The sequence below is a fragment of the Aulonocara sp. 'chitande type north' Nkhata Bay genome, linkage group LG10 (assembly GCF_057382095.1).
Source record: "Aulonocara sp. 'chitande type north' Nkhata Bay isolate Kocher_YH1m ecotype deep benthic linkage group LG10, A_spYH_male_GT1.1, whole genome shotgun sequence".
NCBI classification, from domain to species: Eukaryota; Metazoa; Chordata; class Actinopteri; order Cichliformes; family Cichlidae; genus Aulonocara; species Aulonocara sp. 'chitande type north' Nkhata Bay.
In genome coordinates this window covers 21,001,280-21,026,426 of record NC_141353.1, presented here as the reverse complement: position 1 = coordinate 21,026,426, position 25,147 = coordinate 21,001,280, and the positions used below count along the sequence as shown (strand labels likewise).

At 37.2% G+C, this 25,147-nt stretch overlaps 6 protein-coding genes across 6 annotated transcripts; all 6 read left to right on the top strand.

The window, feature by feature from the left end:
* Positions 1–806, top strand: LOC147320801 (claudin-4-like). Its single transcript, XM_086307511.1, has one exon. The coding sequence runs from the start codon at positions 16–18 to the stop codon at positions 592–594; it is 579 nt and encodes a 192-aa protein (XP_086163637.1). The 5' UTR covers positions 1–15; the 3' UTR covers positions 595–806.
* A 586-nt stretch (positions 807–1,392) lies between these two features.
* Positions 1,393–1,987, top strand: LOC147320800 (claudin-4-like). The gene is made up of 2 exons (XM_086307363.1): positions 1,393–1,649; positions 1,692–1,987. The coding sequence occupies exons 1-2, from the start codon at positions 1,393–1,395 to the stop codon at positions 1,801–1,803; spliced, it is 369 nt and encodes a 122-aa protein (XP_086163489.1). The 3' UTR covers positions 1,804–1,987.
* Positions 1,988–5,288: 3,301 nt separating this feature from the next.
* On the top strand, positions 5,289–6,592 carry LOC147320799 (claudin-4-like). The gene has a single exon (XM_086307509.1). The coding sequence runs from the start codon at positions 5,324–5,326 to the stop codon at positions 5,897–5,899; it is 576 nt and encodes a 191-aa protein (XP_086163635.1). The 5' UTR covers positions 5,289–5,323; the 3' UTR covers positions 5,900–6,592.
* A 1,829-nt stretch (positions 6,593–8,421) lies between these two features.
* On the top strand, positions 8,422–9,135 carry LOC147320798 (claudin-4-like). Its single transcript, XM_086307510.1, has one exon. The coding sequence runs from the start codon at positions 8,422–8,424 to the stop codon at positions 8,989–8,991; it is 570 nt and encodes a 189-aa protein (XP_086163636.1). The 3' UTR covers positions 8,992–9,135.
* A 5,329-nt stretch (positions 9,136–14,464) lies between these two features.
* Positions 14,465–16,090, top strand: LOC147320797 (claudin-4-like). Its single transcript, XM_086308997.1, has one exon. It carries the CDS (start codon positions 14,486–14,488, stop codon positions 15,089–15,091), a length of 606 nt encoding a protein of 201 aa, XP_086165123.1. The 5' UTR covers positions 14,465–14,485; the 3' UTR covers positions 15,092–16,090.
* Positions 16,091–18,468: 2,378 nt separating this feature from the next.
* LOC147320796 (uncharacterized) lies at positions 18,469–21,579 on the top strand. Its single transcript, XM_086307362.1, has 4 exons — positions 18,469–18,872; positions 20,083–20,185; positions 21,033–21,196; positions 21,559–21,579. Exons 1-4 carry the CDS (start codon positions 18,669–18,671, stop codon positions 21,577–21,579), a joined length of 492 nt encoding a protein of 163 aa, XP_086163488.1. The 5' UTR covers positions 18,469–18,668.
* The last annotated feature ends 3,568 nt before the right edge of the window (positions 21,580–25,147 follow it).

The window sequence follows — 25,147 nt, the reverse complement described above, 5'->3', positions numbered from 1 at the left end:
TGCTTCAGCGTCATCATGGTGGCTTGTGAAAGACAGCTTCTGGGCCTGGCCTTGGCCATCATTGGCTTTGTGGGGACCATTAGCATCTGTGCTCTTCCCACATGGACAGTGCATAAAGTCGACCATCAATCATCGAACAACGTGCAATCTGAAGGTTTGTGGAAAGCCTGTGATACCGTCAGTGCAGAGCATGTGGAGTGCAAACAATATGGAAGTCTAGACCTTGAGGTTGCCAGAGTGCTCATCATCATTGCCATTATTATTGGTGTCTTTGGGATCCTGCTCGGTGTTGTTGGGAGCAAATTCATCAACTTTGTGCCAGATGAAATGAAAAAGAGCAAAATAGCTATGGTTTCTGGAGTTGCTATTCTCTTTGCTGGCCTCTTTGTGCTAATACCAGTCTGCTGGACCACCATCACCATCACCTATGTTCTGCAGGGTGACCGTGTAAAGAGTGAACCGGGAGCCTTGCTTTACATTGGCTGGATCACCACAGCACTTCTGTTCCTGGGAGGAGGCCTCCTCTGCAGCTCCTTTATCTGCAGAGATGGAACTGACCAAGATGTTGAGTACGTCAACCCTCACTCTTTGTAAATAGTCTTTTTTACAAAGAGCAGTTACTTAGTTACTCATATTAACCTAAGCTTTGAAATCCAGCAGTCTGTTAAAAAGAAAAAAAAAAGGTTGAATGAGTAGTACAAGAAAGTTTAAAATGTAATTAAAATAGGAAAAACTTTCGGCAATTTGTGGATGTAACTTAATTCTTGATATATTTTGTTGTATTTTATACCAGACAGTTTTTCTTATTATGTTTACTGTTTATGCTATTTACTATAAGAATTTGGACACAGTTTCCCTTTTTTTCTGTTATCTTTTTAAAGATCAAAAGCATGTGCATTCAAAACCTCTATAAAACATGATTGTGTATCTTAAATCCAGATCTGATCTTTGACTTTTTCTTTATTAAACTGTTCAATATTGATTGTGTTATTCATTTGCAGTTGCATTGAGAATACCTTTCTGCAGTATTTGTTTGCAGTTTTTTGATTAGGTATGATTGTATTGTAACAGTAAAATTGTCACATTAAGTTGTCGGTTAATAAGAGAATGAGATCATGTTTTGGGCATTTTGAGTTTTGCTTAGTGTTTTTAAAGATGTCTTTTTGGTGGCTGTTTTTCTGAAAGAAGCCAATTAAAAAATGTTTGTTTTCTTTTGTTTGGATTTTTAAATGTATTGCATCCAGTGTTGGGCAAGTTACTTTGAAAAAGTAATTAATTTAAATATAAATATAAATCATAGCAGACTTCAAAGATACCACAGTGTACTCCTGCTGTGGAGAGGGTTTGTGGAAGAAATGTGAATTCGCAGAAAACTCATCCTTTGGTGTGTGTATGGATTACGAGCACATACCATTACCTAAAGAGCTGAGGGCTGCCAGAGTACTTATGATCATTGCCATTATCATTGAGCTCCTTGCGATGCTGCTTGGTGCAGCTGGGAGCAAGTTTATTAACTTTGTGCCAATTAAAAGGCAAAGGAGCAAAATGGCTCTGACTTCTGGAATTGCCTACCTCATTGCAGGCCTATTTGTTCTCGTACCAGTCAGCTGGACAGCCAATACCATCAGTGATCATTTTCATCCTACCCAGTCTCCTTGCCATCCTACCCATCCTCACCATGGGATGCTTAGGAAGATGGAGTGGGGAACCTCGCTCTACATTGGCTGGTTCACCGCCATCCTTCTGTCTCTGGGAGGAGGCCTCGTCTGCAGCTCCTTTTTTTGCAGGGCAGAAACTGACTAAAACATTAAGTACTCCAACTCTTACCATGTAAGCAAGGCCATATGTAATAAGGCTTATTTTTATACATCGAGCAGTCTATTGGAAATAAGAAAAAGGTTTTCTGAAAGTTTTCATCTTTACTTTGTCCTTTGAATGAGTAGATTAACAAAGTATAAAATCAGATTAAAAAAGAAGAATTTTGCAGTTTGGTTATGTAACTTGCTTCTAAATCCGTTTTGTTGTATCCTACACCATTATAACCACCTTTGCATTTTTTAAAAATTTATTATTTGTGTTGTTCACTTTGTTGTATGAAAAGAGACGTTCCTTTTTTGTGTAAAATCATACAAAGCATGTGCATTTAAAAATGCTATAAAATCTGACTCTGTATCCACTGGTTTAAGTCTATGTTTTATCTTTTAGTATCATCTGTTTATGTGATTGTATACAAGTAAGACTTATCTCAAATGAGAATATATATTTCTGAGCATGTAAAATGATGTGTATTTTTTTATTTCTCTTTTTGGTTCCTTTTTTGTTAAAGTGGCTAAACGCAAAGCTCATTAACCGCAAAGCCGTTTCAGCAGGCTTTTTGCTGACGGTTGCTTAGCCTACTCCAGTTACACACAACAAGAAAGAAAATATAAGGATTTATATATATTTAATACATTTCAATATATTTACCAGTACATTTCAGAATAAATGTAAATATATGTGTGAAAATACAAACAAAATAAACAATCACGTGTACTTGTAATGCTGTGAAGATGTATTCACATTTATCTGATTTCAGATAAAATATATTTCCCTATATTCTTTATATTGTGAAATAAAAACACTAGTAACTGACACAAGCACAAGACTGCAACACCAGATTTTTATGCTAACAACACCTTTTTGAAGGAATTCTCCTGAATTTCACCAGCGCAAACCGTGCTCGTCCTAAAGATTCAGAAACTAAAACTGTGACAGGAAAAAAAGGAATACAAACGCTTTCGTCTTTTCCTTCATTTTTCTTCCGGTCTCTGATTTAAAAAACAAATTAATGTGAAAAGCACAGCGTGGTTAAAATTAGCAAGTTGATATCCAACTTTGTGTGACTGCTTATCCCGTTTGCCAGCGTTAGGGAAAGTGAACCCAGATAATTGACAGTTACCCTGGTTACGCTGAGCTCACTTTGTAGTTTAAGGTTTAAATTTACAGTAAAACTTGCTCTGTTCCATTGGTCTGCCCACAGCAGGAGTCTTCCTGCTTGAGAAGAACTTTCTGCACCTTTTCTGAATGGAGTCATTAAATCTGGTATAAGGCTAAGTAGATATGGTCAAATAAAGCTTCCTGAAGCACCGAATTACTCACAGATTTTCAACACAGTCCTCTTTGGTGACATCTGGTGGCAAAAAATATGAAGAGCAGCTTGAATCTGCAAATTACGAAATACCTCATTATGATTGCCCCCTCTACAGATGTACGTGTTTTGGCAGTTCTCTCTGACATCTGGGTACCGCAGTGGTCCTTTAACACATATTTTTGGGGTGAAAATATTATGTTGACAATTTGTGGGGAGAGTTGCTTATGAACTGGTTTTTATTTATGAAGAAGCAGAACACTGACTGAAAAATTGACAGCGTATGACCCCACTTCCTGCTCAGATCTTCCCTCACAGATAAAAATTACAGCTCTCAAGGACACACTATGTCCATCCTTCCATTCATCCTTTTCAGGGTTGCAGGAGGGCTTTAAGCCTATCCCTGCTGTCTTAGGGCAAGAGGCAGTGTACACCCTGGGCAGTCTGTCACAGGGCTAACACAGATACAGAAGACAACCATTCACACTTAAATTTACACATATGGTGGTGAGAGTCCAATTAACCAACACGAGAAGAGGAGGCTGCATGTGTAAATATATACACTTTGAGATCCTATAAAGAGTGCAACGAGAGCATAAAGTGTAAATGACATTTTCACACGATGTGCAGATACTGAGAGCTAAGTGAACTCTTTCCAACTCTCATGCAAAAGAAAAGTTACTGCACAAAGGTCTTATTTTTACCTGCATTCTCATACTCGGCTCTTCTTTTATCCATAATTCAAGAGAAGTCAAAACTATTTTAAATGACAGTCATATTTTATAATGTGCCGTATGGCTGTCAACAACATTGGTATTCACATGTTCTAAGTAATATATCTATATTTAATTTGTGGCTTGGAGATTGCAGCATCAGTACAATCTAATGTGTGCTTTCTCATGCAATGTGAGCGAGCGAGTAAGGAAGCCACTCGAGTGGTTTCAAGTGTGAAAACCACATAAAAACTAGTTCCTGCTCAGCTGCCGCTCACTGTTAAATAACTGGAGCACTCAGACCACATCACCCCTCCTCTTTGAAGCGGTGGAAGACAGTTTCTTGATTTGGCCTCGGCCATCGTCAGTTTACCTATATACAATTAAATCTATCAATCACTAAATTAACTGAAACTGAAAAGAGAGTTAAACACAAAATGAGAGAAAAGAAAGACAGACAGTCAGAGACCCTGTATACTGGCAGCTCCTTTACTTTTGGTTGTTCTGTGTGGGTGAGACAACTAATCTCACCATGTACATCTTGAATAGGTTGAGTATAGATGATATAGTTTCAATAAAAACAATTTTATGACAGAAATTTATTGGACATATCACATTAACCAACTTTAGTTCCTGAAGAAGATTTTTAAAACGTATCCAATGTGAGCACACAGAAGCACATGGATTACATAAGATCATTAGATGATCTCATCTGAGTACGAGCCAACAGATGAGTAAACTGCACTGAATAAAAGTTTCAGACCATGTGGATGTTCCCCTCTAAATTTAAGTAAACTGAGCATAAAGGACATGCCACTTCATTTAAAACACATGATCACAAGTTGAACCAGGCACAAAGCAACAAATTGCAACAAGAACATCCGGTGATGAAGATGAGTCTGTTATCATCGTTGCAGCTACATATCAGTGACTGAACTACAAGTATCTACTGGTAATGAAGATAATCTGTAGTCACATCTTCTTCCTCGGAACTCTACATCAGTATCTGCTATGAGTAAATCTCACATTTCAGTGAGAATGAAGGAATTTATATTCCTCTATTCATGAGGAAACAATAATGTTTGATTTTGTTTGTATTTAGTCACAAAATGCTGAATCATTAAATACTTTAATGTAATTAACTTAAACCAGGATTGCCACAGACCATTTTAAAAAAATATAATCCAATTGTAATTTTCTTTAGATTTAATTAACAAAAAATTGCGATTTCCTTTGCAACCTTTTTCTAATTATACTTTTTACTCTCTCTGAGAGTCTGGGTTTCCTTCAGAGAACATTTTCAGCTTAAAGGCAACAATATGTCTTTTCCTTTAACAGCATGATTAGTGAGTTGGAAACTAGTCAGCTCCTCTGATCATGAAAAACACATAAAAACCACTTCCTGCCCAGCTCTTTTCTAAATTACTGCAACTCTCAAGAACACACTGTCTTTCCTCTTTGAAGAGCTCAAGAAAACTTCATCATGAAACCTGGCGGGAGACAGCTTCTAGGTTTGGTCTTGGCCATTTTCGGAGTCCTGGGGAGCATCATAAGCTGTGCTCTCCCCACATGGAGATCCCCTGAGTGGAGGAAATCAGAGGGTTTGTGGAAGTCCTGTAACTTTGATTATCATTACTATCCACGACCAACAACAGAGTGCAAATCTTATGATTCTCTGCTGGCCTTACCTCAAGACCTGCAGGCTGCCAGAGTGCTCATCGTCTTCGCCATCATTGTCGGGATCTTTGGAGTCATAGTTGGTGTTGTCGGGGGCAACTGCACCAACTTGGTGTCAAATAAGAGGAAAAATAGCAAAGTGGCTATATCTTCTGGAATTATCTTCATCATATCAGGTGTCCTGGTGATCATTCCAATCTGCTGGAGCACCATCACAACTCTCACCATGGTGAAAACGTCTTACTACGGACCTCCATGGATGGGAGCCTCACTCTACATCGGCTGGGCATCTGCAGGGCTGCTGTTACTGGGAGGAAGCCTCCTCTGCTTCTTTTGTTCACGCAGTAATGAGAATGAATACTCCAAACCTAGCTCTGTGTAAAAATATATAAATACTTCTATAAACTAAATAAATTTAAATGTATACAGTCTCTAGGGATCAAGAGAAATGTTTTAGAAAAGCTTTACTGTATTTTTCTTGACTGAGTAAAAAAATAAAGCATGGAATGTGACCAAAACAGGCAAAAATGTTTGCAGTGTAATTGTGTAAAACAAATATTTCTTTTAGTCTCTTTTTATATTATATCATAGGTATAGAAACAGGGGTTTTTCTAGGTAGTCTTCTTCATTTCAACTTTCAAAAAAGTCTGACAGGGAAACCAATGTTTTAAGTGTAGGTCAGGTCTGTGATTACTCTTTCATCACTGAACTGCTGTCACTGATTTGTATCCACGGTGTGAATAGTGTCCTCATTTTTCTTTTCTTTTCCTTCTTTATGTAAGATTGCATGCCAGTAAAATTTTATAAGTGATGGTGTATATTTACTTTTTTTATCTGATCATGATGGATCTTTTTCTGTGAAGGTTTAATAAACATAATCAGAATGTATTTGTGTTTATGTAGATCTCTCATGATTTAAAAGACTAATGAGAATTAAGGTTTTTTTTCATTGAAGATCAAGAGGAGAGGAAAATATTTTTAATAAAGACAACACTGTTGAGCTTCATTTTTTGCATTTCTAATTTACAGTGTAAAATATTTGTTGTAAAAACCAAGCAATTAGTGTCTGTATACGTGTGTGTCGGTCTGTGGTTACGCTTTATCATTCAAGCAACAGGCTACATGTACTGCAGGAAACACATGTTCATCATAGTTAATAAATGTAGTTGCATATGCAGTCTAGTTCAACATTAAAGAAAGTTATTTTGTAATACATTAAACCACAAATTAAAAATCATATGAAAGAAGAGTCAGTTTTGATTTTCTTTATTACTTTGAAAGTGCTCCTAGGCAAAGCTAAACTAAACTGACATTAAATAGCAAACCACTGCCACAGAACATTGAGCTGCTATCTCCAAGTTGTCCTATAAATAGTTCAACCTACTTTCTGCACACATTTTCTGCGCTAAATGAAATGAAATAACATGTTAGTATCAAACCCAGCATTCACATGTGAAGACTGATAACATTTGTTTAATGCTAATGTTTTGTTCTAGTTGTGAGGGGAAACACAAAAATTCTTGTGTAGATATTTTTTTTCCACTTTAAAAACATGTAGTAGTTTGCCTTTGCATGCCAAATTATAACCTCAGTGTGTGAGATGCTGGTGTTTTTTCACCTCTGAATGCAAACATAGAAAAAAAGACACTGGATGGTCTGTTTGTCTTTTTCTAAATAAATGTGTTGTGAAATGTTTAATTCATATTTAACAATTAAATTATAACATTTTCTTATCCTATAATATATTCAATTATACCAACACTGTTATTATTAGTTTACCCACAGGGAAATGTGGCATTTCCAGTTTTAAAGCAGGATTGGAGAAGCTTGGGAAAACTTGTACAAAAATAAAGAAATTACTGTAGATCGTACATCGGTGGAAATCATACATATAGTAGCATATATTACCACATTAGATTGGTTACTTTTTATAAATACTTAGAAGTCTACAATGTCTATAATGTGAGTGTGTTTACCTGTCAAACACGAGGAAAGTGTTTGTGTGAGAATCCATTAGTGTTTTCATTTTCTCTTTAAAGAAGACTGATATTCACACTGTCATGGTTCTGGGTCATTCGACCCAGCATTTTAAGTTTATGATTTCTTTCTGTTGTATTGTTATGTTTTAGTTTTCTGTTACTTAGTTTAGTCGTGGTTTTTCCTGCTGAGTTATTTCTACTCCTGGCACATGTTTTCACTTTTCATTAAGTTCCTGTCTTCCTGTGTCGCCTGCTCCTGGGTCCTTAACTCGCCACACATGATTTGCTTCCAGATCGTTACACACACACACACACACACACACACACACACGCACACACACACACACACACACACACACACACACACACACACATGGCTACATGCCAGTCCAGAGAGACAGTGAAGTCACTCTGAAAATCACCTGTTCTTCCTTCAAACTCTACTTTAGCATCTGCTGTGAATAAATTTCACACTTTTCAGTGAAAAATATTTGATTTTGGTTGTGTTTTATCACCTTCAATCTTAATAAATGAAAAGTTGACAGTGAAACTAAAGTACCCCTGAAGTAGTGTTATTTTTTCCACTATTATCTGTTGGGGACATATAGCAGTTCATTTAGAACAGTTAGTATCATTCGACTAAAAAAAGAGCTTTTTCAAAATATTTCAAATGATAAAATAAGCAATTATATCTTTGTGCCTCTTTTGGTACATGCATCTCTGTAACACTATGTTTCATTTAGAAACAGTTTTTTAGCTAAAGGGTAGTACTAAATAATCAGCAAACTTTAAATATGTGAATACTCATTGAGGAAGCTACAGACATCTCTGGTTATAAAAACCACCTACAAACCACTTCCCACTCAGCTCTTTGCTCACATATAAGCTACTGCAGCTCTCAAGAATACGCCAAGAAATCATTATAATGAAGGCTAGTGGAAGGCAGCTTCTGGGTTTGGTCTTTGCCATCTTCGGCTCTCTTGGATGCATGGCCATCTGCATCGGCTCCACTTGGAAATTTGCTCGGAATAATGGGCTGGGTTTGTGGAAGTACTGTGAGAGTCAGGACTATTACTATTACTACAGGACAGCATGTGAAGCTTATATTTCTCTGGATGTACCTCAAGAACTGAAGGCTGCCAGAGTGCTCACCATCATGGCCATCATCATCAATGTTTTTGGCATCATGCTTGGTGTGGTAGGGGGCAACTGCACCACCAATGATCAGGATGAAAGGCAAAAGACTAAAGAGGCCTTTGTTTCTGGAATTGCCTTCATCATTGCAGGTGTCTTGGTGCTCATACCAGTCTGCTGGACCACAATCACCATAGCTCATGAATCCTACAATGAAGAATACAGAATGGGAGCTGCGCTCCACATCGGGTGGGTGTCTGTAGGGCTGCTGATACTGGGTGGAAGTCTCCTTTGCAGCTCCTGGCCACTCAAAAAGGAGACTAGCTATGATGTTAAGTACTCCCAACCTCCCTCTGTGTAAATCAGGGTCTTGTAAAAAGAAAAAGCAGTTAATTAGAAAGAGTAAAAGCTCTTTGAAACTTAAATGTGTGATTTGGATGAGTAGTAAAGTTTGTGTATTTAAACTTTCTGTAAAATCTGACTGAGCAGCCACAAGTTTAAATCTATGATTTATTAAACTGGTTCAATATTGATAGTGATTTGGATTATTGTCTTACTTGCTGTTTTTAAATACTTCTTTTTATATTTGGTTTTTGCTTGTCTGTTTAATGTGTGAGCATGTACCATTAAAATGTACATTAAATTTACTCACAAGCATGTGAGAGCAGACATTTCTTCGTTGCATCTGATGGCAGTGGCTCTTTATTTTCAAACATCTAAATAAAGAGTCTGATTACAATTTGTGTTTATGTCTTCATTTATAAGATACTAAGGAGTTGTGTATATTATTGCATAAAGAGTGGGTCAAGGGAGAGAGAAATATTCAATTCAGTTCAGTTGTATTTATTTATGCAGGTACCTCAAGGTACTTTGTGCTACAATAATAGTATAGCCAACAGTAGTGTGTGCCCTCATAAAGACGTATTTCATGTTTTTTGTTTACAAATAGTCTGATAATGGAATACAGTATAATACGGGGACCTCAAACATGTGGCCCGGGGGCCACTTGTGGCACACGTCACCCGTACTTGCAGCCCATATATCGACGTGACGAAATATAATGCAGTTTGGTACTTGAAGTTACTTTTTTTGTTACGAGAGTTTGTTTGTTGTTGAGTGCAATGTTAAAATAAGTTCTTAAAAAGAAAAAAAATTAATATGAATGCAATATGAGCAGAGAGCACAAACCTGTTGAGGGATTCACAGTGTTAGTTCAGTAGTGAGAGACTTATTTCTAAAGAAAACAATTTTCACTACAGTCAAAAACTAACGTGTACATTTATGTCTGCATTTTTATTTTGTTAAATACAAACAAAATTATAGCAGAAGTGTTGCCACGTATCTGACCAGAATGAGAGCGCCAATGTGTTTATTTGGTAGTTCAATGAAAGGCTTCGGTTAGTTAAGAGTGAGAAAAAGAAATTGTGTTCATGTTTGCAGTTTTGTTTTGTTATACAATAATCAAAATTTAAAAGAACAAACAAAACACGACGTTTTCAGAAATATTTGTGGGCGTTTGTTTGTTTTTATGCTTCTTGAACACTAAAGTGGCCCTCCAATGAGATGACGGTACCAGCCGTGGCCCACGGCTCATTTCAGTTTGAAACCCTTAGTGTAGTGGGTGATTTAAAAAGCAAAACTTTCACAGTCCTCATAATGACACCGGGAAGGGCTTGATTAAACACTGAAACTGCTAAAATTAGCTTTGGACTTTTAATCATATGTTAGCTTGTAGTGATTTAATCACCAAAAATGTTTTTAGGAATTCACATTATGTACAAATGAAATGAAAAGCCAAAAAGTAATAATAATAATAATAATAATAATAATAATAATAATAATAATAATAATAATAATAATAATAATAATATTGTTGACACAGAATATCTACGAGGCAAAGCCTCACAAGTGGGGGGAAATACAGGAACCACCATGAGGCCACTTCTTTTTCAGTTTAGAATATAATTTAGTGCCAAACAGGTCTGATTATTAGTCTATTAAAGACACAATCATCCTTTAATGAGAAAACCGCAAATCAAAAATCAAATAAAAGTTGAAGTAAGATGTTTTTCTTTGCTTTATTATTTTTTCATTACTCTTCTAGGCATAGCTTGAAATAAAAAAAAAGTTAAGTGAGCATCAAACCATTGCTACAAACGTTTGTGGCTTTTGCTGTTTGATGTGGCAGTCCAAAATGGCTCTTAGAGCCAGATCTTTGACGTGGACGACGCGAGCCGGCTCCTTATCGCGAGCTGTTTTTTTTTTCTTTCTCTCACCCTCTCTCTCGCACTTTTTTTCCGCTTCACTCTGCACGCGAGCCTTGTACTTTACGCTGGGAAGAGGGGGGGAGGGGCGGTAGTTACACTCGCAGTAGCACAGGAACAGAGCAAGAGAGAAAGAGAGCCAGGGTCACATTAGAAAGGTATAGTAATCATCCACAACTATTTTCAGTTGCGGATGATAAAGGATTCAGAAAGTTTATTCATGCAGGCCCATATGACAGAGAATGTGCATCTTCTTTTTGTTTTCATATTTTAATTTATATTTAATTGTGTTGTGGTTTGCAGCGTTTTGTGTTGTTTCACTTTAAATTAGTTTAAAAGGAAAAAGCTGAAAATTTAATTAGTTAAAAGTTGAACTGTGAATAGTTAGTTTTTGTCTTATATGATTTATTTATTTTAATGTGGAGTGAATAAATAAAAGTATATTTACGGTGGCCCCTAGAGACAAAGCATGTGCAAACTCCAAAGCACGTACAAATCACAACAGAAGTGCTCCAGGATGCTAGGGGCAGTGTTGAGCTTTTGTTACCTAGTGGCTACACAAGCCAGGAAGTACCAACGACCCGATTTGGTGTGTGGTAGTAACAGGTAAATGAACATTTTCTTTTTTAAATTATTTGAATATATACAGTGCTTGTGTATAAATACACAAACAATACACATATGCTTTCAATTGTGTAATTTGAGTGATCTGGGTAGCTCTGTTTTGGAAGTTCAGTTAACGCTAGAAATGTGTTTTGGAGTTTGTACGTGTTTTGTCTCAAGAGGCCACCATAAATATTTATATATAAACATATATAAATAAAACCCCTTTTTTTTACATTAGTAATTCCTATTGTGCATAATTTTATATTATTGTTAATAAGAAATTAATTAAAGCAACAAAAAAACCAGAAGAGCCGGTTCGGAGCCGGTTCGGAGCCGAAAGAGCCGGCTCTCTAAAAAGAGCCAGAAATCCCATCACTAGACTGCGGTTATCTCTAAGTTGTTCTTTATATAGTTCAGCCTACTTTCAGTGCTTATTTCCTCTGCTAAATGTTTCACGCTTCAACAGATTAGAATCAAACCCAGCATTTACATGTGAAGACTGACTGATCTAATTTGTTTATTGCTGTTTGTCTGTTTCCAAAGAAAGTTTACCTTTTTTTTTTTTTTTTTTACTATTTTGATGTTTTGTTTATAGGGGTGGAAGGAAACACACACATTTTGGTATAGATCATTTTCAATATTAAAATGATGTAGTAGCAGTTGGATGTGTAAGTGTAAGCATCAAAAAGATACAGTGGAGCAGGTTTAACTATGCCTTTCTTTAGCAAAGAAAAAACAAACAGTCATAACAATACACAATATTTTATAATACACATATTTATCTTTAGTTGCACGGTCTTATCTGATTGTCTGTTTCTGAAAATATTTTTCTTTTTTGCTTATTTATTTGTTTTTTAAATTTGTTTATTATTCAAGGTCTGCATTTGCTAATGTGGCTGTTTAGGATTTTTGTTTTTGCTATACTTTTTGTTTTGTACTGTAAATGCAGAAAAGTAGTGTTCACATATTTTATATACTAATTTGAAACTAATGTACTCATCAAATAACTTTGACACAAGTCACAGAGCATTTGGATGTCCCCCTCTACAATTCAGTAAAGTGAGTAATAGTTGTATGCTATCTCATGCTAAAACAAAATGATCACAAGCTGAACAGGGAACGGAGCAACAAATTGCAAAGAGGGCTTCCCGAGATAAAGATAAACCTGATATCATTCAAACCACCAACATGTCAGTCCATGTGTGCCATATGTCCTTTCCAGGAACTTAACATTACCATCTGCTGTCAATAAATCTCACATTTCAGTGAAACTGAAGCAAAGACATTGTGGCAGTGCAAGGCGAGGAAAAGGGTGAGGTGAGGCAAAAAGAGAAAAGGGAACAAATGATGATGTTACAAACACAAAGGCAGTGGTGTGGTGATTGGGAGTCTGAAAGCTTCACAATTATAGAGTTGTGAAGTTGAACAACCCAACAACGTCACACTGATAATTTGAAACAGATAATCTGTAGTTTAACACTATGGTAATTACCAAGAAGGCACTCAGGTTGGTTATACAGAGATGTGGTTCAGAGTATAAAGTAAAAAATGTAATGCTTAAGTGAGGAACCCAGATTCAGCCACTTCCTGCAGAAGTCTTTTCTGCAGCTTTCAAGAAAAACCATCAGCTTAGCTTCATCATGACAGCTGGCTGTAGGCGGATTCTAGGTTTGGTCTTGGCTATCATCGGTTTTCTGGGGAGCATCATCACCTGTGCGGAGAGTTGGGTCAGAGTTGTGTTACATCAAGTGCAGCAGATATTCATATGAATTTTAGGTGATGATGCTGAGATCCATTCACTGAATTCCACCTTCATACCAACTTTAGAGTGTCCAATATAAAGACAGTATAAACAGTGTACTCTCGGTGTAGAGGATGGAAATCAACCATGACATATATACCTGTTTACACTGAACATATACTCACATATGTACTATGTCACCATATGTACTCGTATACACTGTATACATACCTACACTTGGATGTTTAGACCCACACTTTTAGATCAAATATTATTCACAAGTATATTAATGAAGTTTGTGCCACTTGTTGAATGAGCATATGTGATCAATACTGTCTGAAGTGTAGTGATTAGGAACAAAAAGTAACCTTTGATTGTATTATGGCCAGTGGTAACTAGTCCAAACAAAGAGTTAAATAAACTTGGTCCCACTAAGCTGCACCTGGGAGCCTATCCGCTGCCAGAAGGTGGTGAACCACCCATCTCTAACCCATGAAGTAAAGAAATTTTGACCACCTGAGAGTGCACCGGGGACACTTTTTGCCTGTCTCCAGTTGCCAAAGTTGTGAAAAACCCTTCTTTAACAGATATAGTAGCCCACCCCTGGCAGCAAACCTGACAAAGCTGTCAGGAGGATTCATTTTTTTCTGTCTGCAGTATGTTTGATATCTGACTTTTGCCCTTAAAACTGTCAAAAGGACCCAATTAAAATGATTGATGTTGGGAACAGCGCTCAGAGTTATGGAGTAATGCCAGAAAGTTATCTAACGCAAGGGGATGCATCCATTGCACTTTTGAATGTGTGTGACTGTTAGAAAGCACTTAAGAACAGAAAAAAGTGCTTGTGTGAATGAGTGAAAGAGGCATGTTGTCTGAAGCGCTTTGAGTGCTCTGGGAAAGTAGAAAAGAAGAATCAGTCCGCTTACCATTTCACAGATTTCTTGAAAAGTCTGTGTGGGTCATCCAATAAATAACTCCATATCTTTTTCAAATGATTGATTGATTGATTTTTTAAATCTGCTAATATCTAACATACAGATTTTCTGTATGAAATGTTCTTTTGGGGAGTGATTGGTCTTTATATGTAACTTTGCATGCATCAGTGAAGACGCAGTCAACTTCTCCTTTAATTATTACAAGCACCTAAAAACCACTTCCTGCCTGACTTTCATGCAGATAAATTACTGCAGCTCTCAAGAACACACCATCTTTCCTCTTTGAAGAGATCAGCAGATCTCATCACGATGGCTGACTGTAAGCTTCTGGGTTTGGTCTTGGCTATCATCGGCTTTTTGGGGAGCATCATCACCTGCGTGCTCCCCATGTGGAGAGTGACAGCCTTCATTGGTACCAACATCGTCACAGCTCAAGTAACCCATGAGGGCTTGTGGATGAGCTGTGTGGTCCAGAGTACGAGCCAGAAGCAGTGTAAGGTCTATGATTCGGAGTTGGCCTTATCTCAAGATTTGCAGGCTGCCCGAGCGCTCATCATCATCGCCATCCTGTTAGGGTTCTTTGGGATCCTGTTTGCTGTAGTTGGGTACAGGTGCAGTAACTGTATAATGCATCAAAGACAAAATAGCAATGTGACTATAGCTTCTGGGGTTATCGTCATCATTGCAGGTGTCTTGCTCCTAATCCCTGTAACTTGGACAGCCCACGCTATGATTAAGGATTTCTACAACCCACTCTGGTCCGCTTCTCTGAAGAGGGAGCTGGGATCATCGCTTTACATCGGCTGGGGCTCTGCAGGACTGCTGTTCCTGGGAGGAGGCCTCCTCTGCAGCTCCCGTCCTCGTATGAATGACACTGACTGTGAGGTTAGGTACTCCAACCATCGTGCTGTTTAAGTCCTACATTTAAATACAAAACTAATGAGAACAAGAAAAGTTTCATCTCCTGTTTTTCTCCTGAGTAAAACAACAAATTAGATATTTTATTTGTACGCTTTAGGAAAACTGTATTGCAGCAGAAATCACATCGTACTTCCGTCAATTAGGAAAGTAACATGATTCAAATAAGCAGCAATGTTTGCAGTACAAGTGTTTAACTTTACTGAAGTTTTTACTTCTTACTTTTTACTTGCATCCAGAATATATTGAGGGAACACAGTTCAGTGTTTTGAATCTCTTTGTGTGCTTAAAGAGATTCAAATACAGCAAATTACAATACATTTTCTAAGATATTTTACACCATGATAGAGATTTAGTTCACATTTCTTTGTTGTTCATGCTGTGTAATATATATTATATAGGTTATTCTCACTGAGTTTTTTTTCTGGGCTCTTTAGGAAATTCAAAGGATGTGCATTAGAAACTGCCATGAAATCTGACTGTGTAGTCAGTGATTAAAGTCTAGAAGTCTAGGCCTCATCTTTGACTGGTCTTTCTTTTTTTGTTGAATAGTTTTCTTCTGTTTTTTGTGTCTTTCTTATAATGTATATGTAATATGAAATTAAGGTAAACATTAGAAGCATGTAAGATCATGTGTTTGCTTTTTTAATCTTAGCATAGCCACTCTTTTTTTTTTCAAGAGTATAATAAACAGAGTAAAAAGTAATTCGTGTTTTCAGTTTATGGAGTATTTCTTATATTTATGGGACTAGATGCGAATTAAATTGAAATCAGTTTAAAAATATATTCTGTGTTTTTATTGGTTTGTTTGTAGTACATGAATTTTAGTCTTTCTGTAATTAACTGGTTCAATATTAATGATCATGTCACAGATTTGCATTTTCTAGCTGAATAGTTTTCAGATTGTATTTGTTTTGTGTTTGTTGTATTGCATATGCAGCAAAAATTATCAAGCATTTTTACAAGCAGGTGATTTCATGTGTTGTTGTTTTTTATCATGGTGGGGGGTTTTGTCAAAAGGTGAAATAAAATGAGCAAACAAGTCTGTGTTTATAGACTTCTCCCTTTTTGAAAGACTAATGAGTTTTGTAGACTTTTTTTATTCAAGAATGAGATGAAAGATGAAAGACAACGCTACCACACTTAGCTCTTATTTCCAAGTTTTATTAGAACATACTTAGTCATTTTGTTTCGTGTTCAGCATCTATCGAACTTAATGCAATTTATGAAATTTCTTTTTTTTAAATTCTGTCACAAAGTTGAAGAGACTCAGCATTAAAAAATTCTACCAATTATGTCATGGTTCAGGTTTTATAGGGTTAGAATAATGGTTCAAATCTTTGGTTAAAACTACTCAATTTAAAATGGGTCCAAATGTCCAACACTTTTTACAGTTCTGGTAAATTTTATCACCCTGAATAAAGTCAAACACACAGTCATTTTTATTTCTTTTGATGTGTGATACAAAGGAGATGGAACCAAAAACCAGTGGTGATTAAACGAAGAAACGAAAGCAATTATCGGAACATATAAACTTAATCAGATGGCAGTGATGACTGGAAAAGAACAAATGAGGAAAGTAAAAATTTAGAAAAACACACAGCCTGCAAAGTAAGCCAGAAAGGTCCAAACTCACACAGAGGGGAACAGTGGACCCGGCCCAATTAGAGCGCAAAGGCCGGGTCCTCAGGAGGATGCAGCCTCTGAATTTGGACACCCCCGCTGTTTCCGGCCGGACAGTAATAACGGTGACATTTAACTTATTTTATCCGATATATATATATATATATATATATATATATATATATATATGTATTACACCCCCCCACCCCCACCCCCAACAGCACTGACGCAGTCTGACCAGAAAGAGAGTACCAGTGTGTTTATTTGGTAGTTCAATGAAAGGCGTCAGTTAGTTAGGAGGGAGGAAAAGAATCAGCGTTCATGTTTGCAGTTTTGCCTTGTTATATTTTAAAAAAACACACACACAAACACCACATTTTAGGAATTATGTGTTGGTGTTTTCTTGTTTGTTTGTTTTGTTTTTGTTCTAATTGAACACTAAAGCGACAGCTCCAGCAGTGGCCAATGGCTCATTTAAGTTTGAGACCCTTGGTGTAGTGGGTGATTTCAATTCCAAAACTTTTACTTTCATTATAATGATATGGGGAAGGGCTTGATTAAACACTTAATTTGCTAAAATTAGCTTTGGGCTTTTAATCATATGTTAGTTTGTAGTTATTTTAACTAACAATATTTTTAGGAATTCACATTATGTACAAATGAAATGAAATGAAAATTTAAAAAGTAGTAATAATAATAAGAAGAAGAATAATAGCAATGACACAGAATATCTGCAAGGTGAAGCCTCGCAAGTGGGGGGAAATACAGGAACCACTATGAGGCCACTTCTTTTCCAGTTTAGAATATAATTTAGTGCCAGGTCTGATTATTAGTCTATTAAAGACACACAATCATCCTTTAATGATAAATCCTCAAATCAAAAATCGAATAAAAGAAAAGCCAAAGTAAGACGTCTTATTTTCTTTGTTACTTTTTCATTACTCTTCTCTTCTAGGCATAGCTTGAAATGAAAAAGTAAAGTGAGCATCAAACCATTGCTACAAACGTTTGTGGCATTTGCTGTTTGGACTGCGGTTATCTCTAAGCTGTTCTTTATATTTCAACCTACTTTCAGTGCTTTCAGGGTTTCTACGTAACCATGAAGTGAAGACGCAGTCAACTTCTCCTTTAATTATTACAAGCACCTAAAAAACCACTTCCTGCCTGACTCCTTTCATGCAGATAAATTACTGCAGCTCTCAAGAACACACATCGGCTGGGGCTCTGCAGGACTGCTGTTCCTGGGAGGAGGCCTCCTCTGCAGCTCCCGTCCTCGTATGAATGACAATGACTGTGAGGTTAGGTACTCCAACAGCTGCCCTGTGCAAGTCCTACTTTAAATGCACAACCCGCTATTGAGAACAAGAAAAAAGATTTTCACCTCCTTTGTGTGCCCCGGGTAAAACAACAAATTAGATATTTTATTTGTACGCTTAGGAAAATTGTATTGCAGCAGAAATCACATCATTTTCTGTCAATCAGGAAAGTAACATGATTCAAATAAGCAGCCATGTTTGCAGTACAAATGTTTAATCTAAGTTTTTACTTTTGCATATATATATCTATATATATCTATATATAGATCTATATATGTGTGTGTGTGTGTGTGTGTGTGTGTGTGTGTGTGTGTGTGTGTGTGTGTGTGTGTGTGTGTAAGAGAAACAAAAGGTAGTTTCAGACTCGGTCCAGCAGATGGCAGATATCTCTCTTAACTCAAATTGGTTGAATAAACGTTAGGTGATTACACTCATGGAAAATGAAGATAAAAAAAGAGGCGGGCATTCAGAGGTTTTTTTTACAGTTAGGAGGAGGGTTTCCAAACACCTGTGTTGTACCTCAAAGTGCTTTACAGTCAGAACGGTGCCTTAACGTCAGTGTGGCGCATCGCATACTTTTTTATTAAGAGGTGTATTTTATTTACTAGCTGTCAGCGATAAAGCCAATATCGACAATGTTCTTCTGTTGCCTACGAGGGCATTTTAGCAGACTTTTTGCGTTGGTTTTCTTCGTGCTTGCAGTTTTGGAAGCAACAGAGTTTGAGGGTCGACCCCAGAAGATGCGGGAGATTCGGGCAACCGTGGCTGATTTGGCCTGGCAGGGAAGGACCTACCTGGGCAGGCTAGTAGGGGAGCAGACTTTGCTGTCGGTGGAGAAGGTAGCTGCTATCTTTCTATATCTATCTATCTTAAAGAAAAACTATCTCTATATATTCATTGATTTATTTATTTATTCATTCATTCATTCATTTTGTATAGTTTTTCTTCAGGCTATGATTCTGTATTATTTTTTTCTCATTGTAGTTGGAATTATTTTTGTGTTTAATTCTTTATTCTGAGAATCAAGTTTTGATTTGTCTCTGTGTTTGTTTATCTTTCCCTCTTCGTGTCTGTTCCAGCGTGTTGCTTCTTCCTGTTTTATTTTGGCCGTCTTTTGTCTCTGGTGCTTTGTGCTAATAAGCAACTTCAGCAGAGTGTTCACTTGCACTTTGACATGTACTGTGTCCCTCGTGTGCTTTTCTAAGAAGAGTTATAGTTTAAAATTTTGTTGTTTTGACCTGCATTGTTACTTTACTGAGCAATACAGCTGCCTTCTAGTTTACCTTGAATGTTGCTGTTTGGGTCCAAGAATGGAAACAAAAAGGCCTTGGATTGTTTTTCAATTGATTGAGTCATTCATCCAGTTTATTTTGGATTAGTAAGGATAATAAAATTGAGAAAAAAAAAAGTAAGGATAATAAAAGTTTATCAATGTCGACATTAAGCCCACACACTTTTTTAAACAAACAAAGGGCCATCATTCAGGTAGGATTTCTCACTTTGCTCTGACTCCTACTCCCTGCTCTGGCATGTTTAGCTTACCTGGAGTCACTGAGCAGGGCCATGTTGGCTGAAGGGAGTTGTAAATGGAACACTGCAAACATAATGTGTGCTGGAGAGAAAAAATTATACTTTGCCAAAATCACCAGTTTATATAAAGATGTGAAAAGACAACATGGTTTTTAAGAAATTTCCATTCCTGTTTTATCAGTGTCTCAGTGGAAAAAAGCAGAGGCAAACTGTGACCCCACTGCTAATGCATGGTGTGTATATATAGATTTAATGACTATGGACATTCCTAAATGGAATATCAGTAACCCCTCTTCATAGATAACTGTGTGTTTGTTTTGGCCCACAGTTACTGTATATGTCTAACAAGATCAAACTGACAATTCACATGAGTAGATGCTGTTTGATACACTGAGTAAATGCAAGCAATATGAGGTATAAATGAGGTAAATCTAGGCTGTTACTTACAATGTCTCCATCTGTCCACCCCCTTCTTTTTTTCTTTTTACTTCTATTAACCCCTGTTTCCCCACCTTCCAGGATTTCCTTCAGGTTATAGGTGTGGTTGCTGAAAGTGTGGCTAATCATCTAAATGCAGTACTACAGTACATCTTACAATTCCTGAAGGCTAATGAAATTCAAGGTAAGGATGTTTTTTTCTGATGGGCCAGTGACTAGAAAACTACAATGAAGTTTTAATTTTAGACATGCTCAAAAAGTGGCATTGCCCTTCACCTACCATTTACACTCACCAGGCTCTGGGGAGCAGATGCTTAGATAGCACCAAGAAAGCATAGGCTGTATGTAAAGATGGAAGACTTGTTCCTTCTGCACAAAAGGGTAATTTAGACATTTCAGAAATAGCACTGCTATTGTGACTGGCAGAGGAAGGACTGTGTCCCCACAGCCTTTAACAATCATTTAGGCCTGTTGCTGCAGTACTGAATTTTCTTTGCTGTTTTGGAGCCTTACTTTTTTATAAAAAGAAAAGATTCAAGATTCAAACCCAGTATCCCAATGCACAGCAAATTGACTGAGCCCAGATTGTTGGGTTAGGCTCAAATCTACAAACAACATTCTCACTTGGATGTTTTTTCTGGTCTAGTTTTGTAAGAGCTGATGGAGAGCTGTGATGACTGCATCCTCTGTATGCTCGATATTCAAACTGGTGCGGGTGAACGTCAGCAGGGGGTGAGGATGTAAGAATGAGTCTCAAAACAAATCATAAGCAAACAACAAAAAAAGTAATATTAAATGTAGAAACTGATCTATAGTAAGATGTTCTGTTCAATGTAAAACTAAAGAAAAATCTTGGTGTTTCACTCCACCTGCTGATCGGACCTACCAGACTCGCATTCAGATGATTATTCCCAATAAATAATTGATTCAATTCAAATCATAGAGTGATGTGCTTTATAGGAAAGCTATTAATAAACACACAATAAAGGATTATTATATTAAATGTCATTGCTTGTGTTTGTTGTCCACAGTTAATCTCCCCATCAGCAAAGTCACCCCAGAAGGACTGATCTTTATTGCACAGTGGCTTCTCAAGGTTATTTTTTGGTACTGCTTAATTTCTCATGCCTTCCAGTTGATTGGTTGGTTGCTCGTACGGCTGCTGAGACTCATGCTAAAGCTGCTGAGAGTCATGGTGACTTGCTTGCTTCCAGGCTGGTCGGGAAAATTGTTGGCCTGGAGGAGCAAGTTGAAATCCTGGCCAAAGTTGAAGGGGGAAATAAAATTGAAAAAAAAAGAAGAGCAGCCAAAAAAATTGACTGAAAGATTGAAATCCCCCAGCTTATCTTTACCCAAAAAGTGAATAGAAGGACGCAACATTCGGCCTTTGTAACGGAAAAGTGTTAAAACTGAGTTTATTTACTTGTGTTTTTGCTAATAGTTAATCATGCTTAATTCTAATCATAGTATAATCAAGAATAAATCTAATCAATATGAGGAGTAAGATTATGTTGTTTGAGTAATGAAATAATTTTGATGCCTTGCTTTTTCACCTAGATTGTGGGAGCATTGTTATGACTATAGTGCATCCTTGGCTCTTTCTTTGTGAGTGAGTGTGTAAGATTGTCAAAGACACAGTCATAACACAGTCATAAAGAGAAAAAGTATGTTTATATGTGATTGAGCTATTGAGAAATCATGTTGAAGTAAAACAGCATATAAACTGAATGAGACATGATGAAGAACATATTCATTCATGTCATATAAATGTACAACGAAATACAGTATATGTATGAGAAAATGTAACCATTTTAATGAATGATTGAACTTTTCTTTAGTTAATCTGTCTGAAAGGTTATAGAGAGAACAAAAGGGTGTGGCTTATCTTTGGGACAATGTGAATGTCATGTGGGCTGATGGTGGGGTTAAAGAGGGGAAACGGAGATGAGAACAACATGTATAAAAATCCCATGCAGATGGAAGAAGTTGTTTTTTGTTGCAGAGTGTTGTTGAGTGGAGAATTAGAAGACCTTGGAATTCACAGTTAGGATTTTTTGCAAGAAACCCAGAAGATTTCACCTTCTTTTTCCAAACCACCATGGATTATAAATTGGATTGACTATTTTGGGGATTTACTCTGCTCACTGCCACCATGTTGGATTGGAACTTCGAGGAAGTTTTGGGAATTTTGTACAGAGTTCTTTGAATGTGCATCAATCTGCCTGGTAAGGAAGAGACTCCATCTGTTGCTAAGGTGTTCTCTCTCTTCTCTTCTACAACAACATCAAGACCAGTAGTAGATATTTAGCAACATTTTAAACTTGATTATTTTTAAATTTCATAATCTTTTATACATTTTAAGATGATTAAGATGTTTTCATTGTTATTATCTTTTTGAGCTGTTTGTTTTACTCCAGCTACTGTTGCTTGATTAAACAAGCTTATCTGCAATTAAAGTTAATTTTATGAATGTTCCTTCTTTTGGGTTCTTTTCTTAAAAGTAAAGGTAAAACTTGTGAATGAGTACTAACATCATTTCAGGGTTCTGGGGCCTATTTTCCAGGCCACAAAAGTAAAACCTGGCAAACCATAGATCATTCGGGGGGAGCGAATGTTAATGGATGTGGCTGCTGATTAAATCGTACTGACAGTTGCTAGTGTTGTTGCATCATCTAGCAGACAGGGGGGTATTTAGGCAATCTAACATTTACAGTTTCACGGTTTGCCAGGGCAAGCCATGTGGGGTGTGAAAATCAGGACCCAAGATGCAGGCACTGACATTGATGGGATGAGTGAGCTTTTAATTATGAGTGAAGAAACTACTGACAAAAGTGGAGATGGCGAGGAAAGGAACTAAGAAATAACCTAAACTGGAAAAACCTAACAAATGAAACTGAAGCCAAAACTCACGGAATGACATGCAGAGGAACACAGGAAGGAACGCAGAGGAAACAGGGAGACTCGCGGAGACAATACAGACGAACCAACAACAAGCAGAAGGAAACAACACACACTAACATAAGACACAGACCTTCACAATAAAACAGGAAACTGAACACACATGCAAAGAGACAGACTCAGAGACATGGACTTTGTACAGAGACCTGACTACACTGGAACAGAAGGAACACACAGGCAGGGTAGACTAGGCACAGAACAGAGGGAGCACAGAGTAACATGAGGGGGCAAAGGGAAGAAAAACTTAGGACCTAGAAATTCAAAACCAAAACACCGACAGCAATAATGTGGCAAATAAATAATAAACAATTCAACTCACTGGATCACAGACCCCGGACCATGACACAGAGAAAGTAAAATTAAAATGAATGGGATGGGATTAACATTTGCTGGGGAGCATGAGGAATCAGATATTCATATTTTTTCCCTGGTAATTTACTACATTATTCCACAAATATATATATATATATATATAAAACTCAAATCACTAGTCAAAAGAAAAACAGCAGTTCACAACTTACCCATGAGGGTTTTCTGTGGGCAACCGATAGAGGGCTTGCTCACAGAAAACCCTCATAGGGCCCTCTGTGGGTTAGAAGATGATATTTCTACCACTTGGGTCTCCATGAGGGTTTTCTATGTGCAACCCATAGAGGGCTTGCTCACAGAAAACCCTCATAGGGCCCTGAAAGGGGAAAAACTGCTATTGGCCAAATGAAGTTGACTAGAGAAATTGAAAACACACCAAACCCCATCACTATATTTCCTGGAATATGAAGCTGAGCAAAGGGAGCTGATTCAAAACATTAGTAAAAGGAAGTTAACCTGGATACTTATGATATACTGTAAAAGAACTTAAGATAAAGTTATCAGACTGCATTCCACTTACTAAGACAAACTCGTTTGATAAGATATGACGGCTGTTTTTTAAAATTTGTTGTTTGTTTTTAATAGTGAGCTCATGGCGCAGTGGTATAGAACCTTGCATAATATGTGAAAGAACCCTTTGAAGTCTCTTTCCCTGGAAGCAGACATAAAACCCTTGGGGGGTTGTGCAAGAAATAGTATACTTCAAAGAAAATGTGCAGGCAGCTGGGTTACCTAATGGCTTACCTGTTGTAACCCCTTGTGAATGAGGGAATAGCTGAAAGTAGCTCTTCTTGTTTTTTAGTTGGTTTGTTTTTATTTTTTAACAACATTCTGGGCCTTGGTACCGATGTGAAATGTAGGGCACATCCATGCCCTGCACTGTTGGACCCACTGTGGGGCTAGATCTGCTTAGTGTGGGCAGTCAACAGACAGCCTATACTATGGCCTCGCAACATTTCACTTTGATACTGTGATTTTGTGGACTATGTTTACTTGGATTTTCACTAATTGATTCTAGTAAAGCCACTGGTAAACATTCCTTCCACAACTGTGTGTACATACAAAAGCAGAAATATTACTCAATGCAATTTCTGGAGAAACTGCAATGGGTTTGTTACTATGTTAAAAGGTTGAAAGTAAATAGGTTAGCTAAAAAAGCTGAGGAGAATTGGCACTTAAAAAGTAGCAAGGCCTGTACCTGATAAATTGTCCATGGGTGTACCTAATAATTTGGCTGGGTACACAGGTTAGCAGCTGTAGTGGCTAGGCACAATGGCATACTTAATAAAATGGGCGGCCACTTTATTAGCCACATAAGTGTGCCTTATAAATTTAACCAAAGGTGTATGCCAGTTTGCTGAAACACAGATAATTGGCTCAAAAATATTGGCATGTTTGTATATCCCATACTGTATATCCATTGTCAAAATCCCAGAGAGTAGGCTGTTAACTATCAGTTCTTCCCAGCTGTTTCAATTGCGTAGCTGTGAATCACCATGGTAATGGCATTTTGTGGAACTGGAAGGATGCAACTGTTAGAATTTCTCTGAAACATGCTTGGCACTCTGGCATAACGACTTATAATACTTTATAACAACTTATAATACTTGAGTAATTTAAATCTATGAGTATAATAAGAAGTTACTCTATAGATACAATGGGGCAAAAAAGTATTTAGTCAGCCACCAATTGTGCAAGTTCTCCCACTTAAAAAGATGTGAGAGAGATGACTTTGTCAAAGGGCCATATTTCCTACCTTTACAAACTAGTTTCTCCACCTAGCGAATCTCTTTTCCATAGGACCAAGATGAAATGGGAG

What these genes read in the sequence shown, in the direction of transcription:
- LOC147320797 (XM_086308997.1), top strand. Translation starts at nt 14,486, where the DNA reads ATGGCTGACTGTAAGCTTCTGGGTTTGGTCTTGGCTATCATCGGCTTT.
- LOC147320800 (XM_086307363.1), top strand. Translation starts at nt 1,393, where the DNA reads ATGGATTACGAGCACATACCATTACCTAAAGAGCTGAGGGCTGCCAGA. An exon ending in GATCATTTTCATCCTACCCA is followed by an intron (nt 1,650 to 1,691) that starts GTCTCCTTGCCA and finishes TGGGATGCTTAG; the next exon opens with GAAGATGGAGTGGGGAACCT.
- LOC147320801 (XM_086307511.1), top strand. Translation starts at nt 16, where the DNA reads ATGGTGGCTTGTGAAAGACAGCTTCTGGGCCTGGCCTTGGCCATCATT.
- LOC147320798 (XM_086307510.1), top strand. Translation starts at nt 8,422, where the DNA reads ATGAAGGCTAGTGGAAGGCAGCTTCTGGGTTTGGTCTTTGCCATCTTC.
- LOC147320799 (XM_086307509.1), top strand. Translation starts at nt 5,324, where the DNA reads ATGAAACCTGGCGGGAGACAGCTTCTAGGTTTGGTCTTGGCCATTTTC.
- LOC147320796 (XM_086307362.1), top strand. Translation starts at nt 18,669, where the DNA reads ATGTTCTTCTGTTGCCTACGAGGGCATTTTAGCAGACTTTTTGCGTTG. An exon ending in GAAGGCTAATGAAATTCAAG is followed by an intron (nt 20,186 to 21,032) that starts GTAAGGATGTTT and finishes TGTTGTCCACAG; the next exon opens with TTAATCTCCCCATCAGCAAA. An exon ending in TAAAGCTGCTGAGAGTCATG is followed by an intron (nt 21,197 to 21,558) that starts GTGACTTGCTTG and finishes TTTTTCACCTAG; the next exon opens with ATTGTGGGAGCATTGTTATG.